Raw genomic sequence first — 8,408 nt, forward strand, 5'->3', positions numbered from 1 at the left:
CTTAGTCACAGCTTCAATCGCCATTTTGAAACAATTATGTAGCAATCCGTTTAAACTCTTTGTCTGGCTTTTTAAAAAGCCTAATCCTTAGTTATCGCTTTTCTCTTTTCCAAAAGTCAAATCCATTTCAGTTTTAACAAGAAGGTTCAAGTATCCAGCTCTATTTAGTTAATAGTCTTTCCATTCCAATCAATCAATCAATCAGTGTTAAGGTAATTTTCTTTAACTGCTTTCTTTGTTTTGCAAAATCTTCAAGCCCCACAGATTTTCAGCCACTAATTAAGGCTGGGGGGGGGTCTTATTTATAGATATCCTTATTCAAATGTTGCTTCTCGCCTAGGTTGGTGTCACTCACCCGGCTCCAAAGCACGTCGTCCTTTCTTCTTTCCTTCCTCCTGCACATTGCTTGTCCCGATTTGTCCCGGCTTCGTGGCAGCTGCCATGGCTGCCGTCCCCCGCCACTGACTCAGAGGGTTGCTTCCGGCCCCGAGGAACTTGCCCATTCCTCTTGACCGCCCAAGGGGTCCCTCTCTTTCCCCTGTCCCTTCAGGACAGGATCGGTCCACAGACCTGTCAGCGGCGGTTTGCCAGTTGGGGTTTTTACAGGGCTCATCAGAGCCCCACTATTTCCCCGACTGCATCGCCGGGACGCCGAACTGGAAGTCCGCCCTTCTCTGTGTGCTAATCATAAATATTGTTTCTGGAAACATGATGTTCCTCTTATTAAATATTATTTTATTCAAAAAGGTAAAACACAAGCTTCAAAAAATAAAACTATTACAAAGACAAAACATTTTTTAAAGACTTCTCCATTACAAATAGACAAAAACACACATATTGTCCCCCAGTTGAATACTGACAGATGTATTATAGTAGTTTCTCCCCCTTGCAAAATAGGACCACAATTATAAACTTCTACAGATCTATTTGCAACTACTTGACTTGTCATCCATCTCCTCTATATAAAAAACTTAGTTAACAGGCAATCCAACAATAAAGTTAATTTTCAAAACTTCAAAATTGTCTGTTATCTGCTATTGTATTTAACTCCCAGAAAATTTACAGGGCCTTTTTACCTACCACAGCCCATCACAATCATTATCTCTGATCCATCCAGAATCTGTCCAGGGTTAAACATCTTTGTTTGATTCTTAATAATAATACATTTCCTTAAAATTTTAATTAGGATCTTTCCCAACAACTGCTTTCCATTCCCCAAAATCATAGGACCTCCTGTAAATTGAAACACAACGACTCTTAAGACTTGTTTTCCAGTTAAATATGACAAGTTCTTCCCCAATTTCCCTCAATCTTCTTGAAAGAATCCATTTCATCAGTCATCTGTTCTGTCCACTTTGAGTCTTCAGGGTCCATGGCCTCTCCAGCCATCTCCAAGCATCCTGCCTTCAAAGCAGACTCCTTCTTCAGGGATGCCAGCAGCAAATTAAGTTCAAATCCATCCATCCAGTCCATCCATTCAATTCAACAATTGTTGCTTTCTTCTGATTATCACCTTTAAATTGATTTAAAACTATTGTTATCAAACTTTTTAAATGAACTTTTAAATAAGGCCTGTAAGTTGAAAAAGATCTAAGATCTACATCTTAGATCAAATCTTGCGTGATGGAGATTTATCAACTCTACTGTATTAATGACAACATAGAACAATTGATGACAAATGGCAAATTATTATCCATCACCTTCAGGTTTCATAGGAAATATTAAAAAGGATTAAAAATTATGGTATTTGAGTATCTTGAAGATAGTTTTTATCCACTTAGTTATTATACCACCCCTCAGGTTTCTAATCACATCACAGGATTGTTTTTTTGAGTCCTTTACTGAAATCCAGTTCTAACACCAGAGTTCCCATAATCTATTTAGGAAGTGTAATGATGTGTGAGAATGACTTTTGGGATGAGGAGAAGAGAGGCTGCCTAGGGAAGGATCAGATAAGAAGGGAGAATCCTGCAGCTGCATAATGGGAGAGAAAGAAACTCAGGAAGGATCCTCCTTGCTAACTTTCCAGGCTGAGAAAAGAGTTGGTGGGATTTTTGTTCTTTCAAATTTGCAACATTTTGTTAATGTCGCATTATAATCAAGTAGAATTAGCACATCTGGAGGTATTTTCCATCAGGATGATCAGGGAGAAGATTAGCCTGACAACTTTCTTCTTGATAAACCCATGCTTTCTGGGAATCAGCCTGTTGCTTTCAAAGAATTTATGAATCATCTTTTTTTCCCCTCTATTCATTTTATTTGGCTCTAGAATGTTCACTATAACTGAACAATTGTGTCAATTATATTTTCTCTATATTTTGTCAGTATATGATTGACAAATTTTTCTCAAACTTTTTGATTCACTTATGAAGACAATGGCAGTATTTCTATCCTATTTAACCATATTTGGAGATTAGACAATTGTAGAAGAAAGATTCAATGTGGGACAAGAAACAAAGTTTTCTGTTTTTCAAATTCCTGGATGTTCCCATTCTAGTTTCATCCCTTTCTGGAGAAGAATAAATTTTGGAATATTTCCCAATTTAAACTGTACTTGAACCTAAATGGAGAGATAACAGCAGATCTGAAGATTGACAGCTTGTTGGTTCTCCCCAAGGAAGATCTCAGAGAAGAGACTCTGGCGTATTTTGAAAGACAGAGACTTTCTATTGACCAAGATGCTCTTTCACGGCTAAAGTTGCTCAATAAGGTGGGAGAAATTTTGGTGTCTTTTCTGTTTTCCAAAGCCTGAGGTCCCATTTCAAGTGGGCAAAGCCTATAGTCTCCAGGGTGGTTGGCCGTCCATGCCAGTTGGTGTCATCTGATTGTAGTTCTTCAACAGACGGGACATAAGTGGGAAGGCTTTGCCATGTTTTATGGAAACCTTTCAAGATCTTACTGGTCAGAGGTTTCGTTCTTCATCACAGTTTAATTGTATATTAAAAAATCTAACGGAATAAAAGTTTCCTAAATCTTTTACAGTAACTTTATTCTCAGTTTTAATATGAATATATCATCATACTTAAATCTTTTTTCAATTCTATCCCTCTAGATTTTATTAAATAGAAAGGTATTTTATTGTAATGTTAAATTCCAAAAGCAAAAGGGAGGAACTAAATGAAGAATCTGCCAGTTGTTTTACCTCCTGCATCTATTTAGGAGTAGTCAGAGATTTCATATTTACCTCAGGGAAGACCAGAGGCTACTTGTCTCCATCCATTTCTCCCTCCATTTTCCACGGATAGAGAGTCCTAATATATTTTCTTTGCCATTCCTATTTTTTCTGTTCAGTCTCTGCCTCAGTCCAAATGTGTGGAAAGTTGTCGTCCTGGATTTGTCAAGAGGGCCCGAGAAGGAGAGCCAGTTTGCTGCTACGACTGCGTTCCTTGTCCGGAGGGGACCATCTCCACTCAGGAAGGTGGGTTACACTGAGGAAAATGGGAGGCTTTGTGAAACTGGATCCATCCAGAACATTTTCATGAAAGTGCAAATTAAAAGACAGATTGAAGCACACCTGGTGGTTTATTTTTAACCTGCACAATTTCTTATCTAAAAGGAACTAAATCAAAAAGATTTTGAAGGAGGGGCTGGAAAGAGATGTGAGGAAGGGGTGGCAGACTGGGCAAGCTTTACTAACAGCAGAGGAAATATCTCTTCTGCTTTTTAGTTTGGATATGTGCTGCTAAATTCACCTTTCTAGGAACATCTGAGTTCTTCGAAACTTTATGAACTGTTTTAGTCCACCTTCTGAAAGACCTTGCAATTCACTGTATATTGGATCCTCCCCTTGAGGATCACTGAGAAGGTGTCACTGGTCCATAATGTGGTGCCGTGGATAGTTATGGGGGGAACTCATTACACAAATAGTCTGCTAGTCATGTAGATCAATCAATCAATCAATCAATCAATCACAAGAGAGCTGGAAGGGACCTTAGAGGTCTTCTAGTCCTATCCCCTGCTCAAGCAGGAGACCCGATACCATTTCAATGGAGTGTGTCAGGTGTGCTTCCTTCAAAATCCAGGAAAGAATGGCCCAAACTCCATGTTTTATAGAGAAAGGTACTTTTACTAGAAATGAAGGGAACGCAACCACGGCTAAGATAAAATTAAAAACAATAGGCGCAAAAAATGCATATAGAAAGCATCCCCTCCCACTGTCCATTGTAAATCATCCAATCCAAAGGTCTCCCAGGGGTCAGGTGGAAGCACGTCTGGCAGCGTCATCAATCAGGAATGCCACGATGGTTGACCCTATAGCAACTTCAAGGATTCAGTTTCGTTTCTTCCAAAGCCTCGCCCCTCCTCCAGCACGCTTCCCCCCCAAGCTCCCTAGCTCTCCCCCCACCCGGTTCCTATGGCAGCCAAAGCAGTAAAAGCGGAGGCTGACAGAGTGACTGTTTAATAAAATTGTTAAGAAATACTTCTTGGAAAATGCCTGTGGTATCAGCTGTTATCTAAAGAAGGTATTTTCTGTAAGATAAAAGGACAGAATATTAAAGAAATATTGTTTTGTTTTGTTTTTTGCTTTCTCAGATACCAAAAAATGCACCAAGTGTCCGGATGATAAATATCCAAATAAGAACAGAGTCCAATGTATCCCCAAAATTATAACCTTCCTGTCTTATGAAGAACCTCTGGGCATCATCCTGGTCTCTTTTGCCCTACTCTTCTTCCTAACCACTGGCCTCATTTTAATCGTCTTCATTAAATATGGAGAAACCTCCATTGTCAAAGCCAACAACCGGGACCTCTCCTACATCCTCCTGGTCTCCCTCCTGCTTTGCTTCTTGTCTTCTTCTCTCTTCATTGGTCAACCAAGGAAAGCCATCTGCCTTCTCCGACAGATGGTTTTCAGCCTCATCTTCTCAGTTGCTGTTTCTTCTCTCTTGTCCAAAACTATCACGGTGGTGCTGGCTTTCCTGGCCACAAAACCAGGAAACCGAGTGAAGAGATGGTTGGGGAAGAGCTTGGCCAACTCCATCATCTTTTCTTGTTCTACAGTCCAAATTATCATCTGCTCCATCTGGCTGGGAGTTTCTCCCCCCTTCTCTGACTCTGACCTCCACTCACAGCCTGGAGAGATCATCCTGCAATGCAACGAAGGGGCCGTTGTCATGTTCTATGTCACCCTCAGCTACATGGGCTTCCTGGCTGCCATCTGCTTCACGGTGGCTTTCCTGGCCAGGAACCTGCCTGGGGCCTTCAACGAAGCCAAGCTGATCACCTTCAGCATGCTGGTCTTCTGCAGTGTCTGGGTGACTTTTGTGCCCACCTACCTGAGCACCAAAGGGAAATCCATGGTGGCTGTGCAGGTCTTCTCCATCCTGGCCTCCAGTGCTGGTCTGCTGGGCTGCATTTTCATCCCCAAGTGCTACATTATCCTTCTGAGGCCAGACCTCAACACAAAGGAGTATCTTACAGCCAGAATCAATGTAAAAACATGAGATATAACACCATTGTGATATTGGAAGAATTATTACATTTTCTTTTATTTGAAAGGAGATATTTTTTCCATTTAGATAGCATGCAGGAAAAGAAAACCTTGTCTATATGTTTCAAAATGGGAAATCGTTGAATGACTGGAATTCTTGTAGCTCCCTTCCCTTTCAGCTCAATAAATCTTGCTAAAGACAACTCTGTGAAAGTCATTCAAAGGAATTTGCTGTTTAGCAACAGCTACTGAATATGATACCTTATAAAAAATAATGTAGGCACTTGTTCCTACTGAGAACAGGTAAAAGTGTGTGTGTGTGAGAGAGAGTGAGCAGGAAAAGAGGTCAGGAGGAAGCTGTGGGAACCAAGCACCGGCCTGGTTGCCTGATCATCTGCATGAGAATGCCGGAATGAGATATTATATATGAAATGAAATTTGGATAAAATGTTTAAATACTTGTTTTCTGTTAGAGGAAAGAATATTTGTCATATGATGAGATTTTGAAAATTTTTGAGAGCACGAAATGATTCTAACCGATCGAAACGCTGTCTGTAATTATTTGGAATGATGATATTTTTATGTTGTTTTTGTTTAAAAAATAAAACTTTTTTTCAAAAAAAAAAAAGAGAATGCTGGAATGATGTGAAATGCCATGTTTGACTGGCTCTCACCTGGGGAGTGAAATCATCACTCTTACATAATTCTTTCTTGATTTCCTGATAAAACTTCCTTTGCAGAAACTATTCTGCAGAAGAGCCTCTGGGATTTCACTTTGGAATTGTTTTTATTTTGGTGTATACTTCACACCAAAATAAAAATAAATAAATAAAGTAAATAAAAGAAATGTCCACTGTATTTTTTTTCTTTCTTCAACCAGAGAAATAAAATAGCAATTTTCAGGCCTTTAATTTCTACCTAAAGCATTTTTTCTGCTCCTCTTCCAAGCTTGCCTTGTCTGAGAAGGGCTGGACAAGATGTCCAGAGAAAGATGTCCAGAGAAAGGGGATCTTGAGACCAGAGGTGGATTCTAAAAATGTTTTACTACCAGTTCTGTGGGTGTGGCTTATTTTGTGGGCGTGGCTTGTGGGGGATAATGTGATAGGGTGGGCGTGGCCAACTTTTTTTTTTTACTTTTTTTTTTTTTTTTTTACTTCTGGAAGCAGCCTGTCTCTTAGCTGGCGAGAACGGCCACAGCCTGCCTCCACCCTCTCTGCCCCACCAGCTGGTCCGGGGGTTCTGCCGGAGAAGTGGCAGCACGAGAACTGTTGTTGCTGGGGGCAAAGGGGTGGTGGTGGCAAGGATAGGCAGTCCAGAGCTTCCCTGTCTCCCCGCCCGAGCAGGCTTTTGGCATGGCCCAGACCTCCGGGGGAAGGGATTGAAGCCCCAGTCTGCTGCTTCTTCTGTTGTACAGAAAGACCAATATACTGCTTGAATTATCCGTTCCCTCCCTTCCCTCAATCCTGTTTCATGGCTTCCCAACTTCCTCATCCTCTGCTTTCTCACTGTTTTTTCCAAGCAGCCAAGAGAGAATGGGCTTGCCTGGCTGTCACAGTCTCCCATGCCTGCGATGCCAGATCTCGCCTCCCGCCCGGCCGAGAGGTAAGCAACACTGCCTCTGCCATGAGGAACTTTGGAGAGAGAGAGCAGGGGCAGGCTGTGGGAACAGCCTGTCTCTTAGCTGGCGAGAACAGCCACAGCCTGCCCCCGCCCTCTCTCTCCACAGTTCCTCACGACAGAGGCAGCGTTGCTTACCCAATGAAAGTGCAGCCCCGGCTGCTGTTTCTGTGACTTCTCCAACCATTCAGAGCCCTGCGTAATAGCGCTGCAGCTTGCTCAAGGTAGCTGCCATTTAGACTTCCCCCGCTCCCTCCTCCTCGAGTTGGAGCCTTGCAGCGTGACCGAGGCTGAAGAGGGGTGGGATAGTAGCTGCATGGATCCCCGGCGCAGCCCGTGTCCCCTGCCCTGCAATACTGAAGCACTTTGCCAAGGAAAGCAGAGTCTCAGGCTGCTCCTGGAGCAGCCAGGAGAAGGAGAAGCTGCCAGCAGGGAGGCGAGCCACCCCAGGAGGACCGGAGGAGAGTGCAGCTTCTCATTCATGGAGATCTACCAGTGGGGAAGTGGGCACAGTAAGAGGTGCACTGACCAGGAAGCAGTCATGCTCCCTGGCTGGAGAGGGTTGCACAAACCTTTGCTGGAGTGAACATGCAACCCTCTCTGGCCAGGAAGCATGACTGCTTCCTGGCTAACGCATTTCTTACTGCTTTCTATGACCACTTCCCCACTGATGGATCTCCATGAGTGAGGAGCTGCGCTTTCCTCCAGTCCTCCTGGGGCAGCTCGCCTCCCCACTGGTAGCTTCTCCTTCTCCTGCCTACTCCAGGAGCAGCCTGATTGTTACCTGGCAAGAACGGCCTGCCACCACAGCATGCCCCGCCCTCTCTGCCCCGGCAGTTGCTCCTGGTGCTGCCGGAGAAGTGGCAGCACAAGAACAGCTCTTGCTGGGGGCAAGTGGGTGGTGGTGGCAGGAGCAGCAGGCCAGGGCTTCCCTCCCTCCCTCCCTCTGGAGGCCTGGGGCTATGCCAGAAGTCTGCTCAGGCAGGGAGACAAGAAAGCCCCGGACCGGCCAACCTTGCCATCACCGCCCCCTCGTCCTTGGCGGCAGTGATTCTCGCACAGCCACTTCCCTGGCAGTGGCAGGAGCAGCTGACAGGGGAGAGGGGATGGTGGCAGGCTGCGGCAGCAGACAGTTCGAGCCGGCTAACAGGCGACGTTCCTCCTCCTACCAGCCTCGAGCTCAGCTCCTGGCAGCGTCCAGCCAGCCATACCTGGCTTCTCCCTGCAGCAGCCCAGGTGGATCCCAGGCAGCACAACTTCAGGGCCTTCCCTCATGGTGGTGGTGACGAGGCAGGCAGGCAGCCGGGTGCACGGGTGCGACTGGCGGCAGCGCTTCTGGCTGGCAAAGGGCGGAGTCCCG

At 44.4% G+C, this 8,408-nt stretch overlaps 1 protein-coding gene across 1 annotated transcript; it reads left to right on the forward strand.

The window, feature by feature from the left end:
- Window positions 1-1,981: 1,981 nt before the first annotated feature.
- Window positions 1,982-7,634, forward strand: LOC139322851 (vomeronasal type-2 receptor 26-like). The gene is made up of 5 exons (XM_070952100.1): window positions 1,982-2,041; window positions 3,292-3,418; window positions 4,534-5,432; window positions 7,009-7,033; window positions 7,240-7,634. The coding sequence occupies exons 1-5, from the start codon at window positions 1,982-1,984 to the stop codon at window positions 7,632-7,634; spliced, it is 1,506 nt and encodes a 501-aa protein (XP_070808201.1).
- Window positions 7,635-8,408: the final 774 nt, after the last annotated feature.

This window comes from Pituophis catenifer, unplaced genomic scaffold (assembly GCF_029215685.1).
Source record: "Pituophis catenifer annectens isolate HBS135680 unplaced genomic scaffold, rPitCat1.0.hap2 SCAF_11, whole genome shotgun sequence".
NCBI classification, from domain to species: Eukaryota; Metazoa; Chordata; class Lepidosauria; order Squamata; family Colubridae; genus Pituophis; species Pituophis catenifer.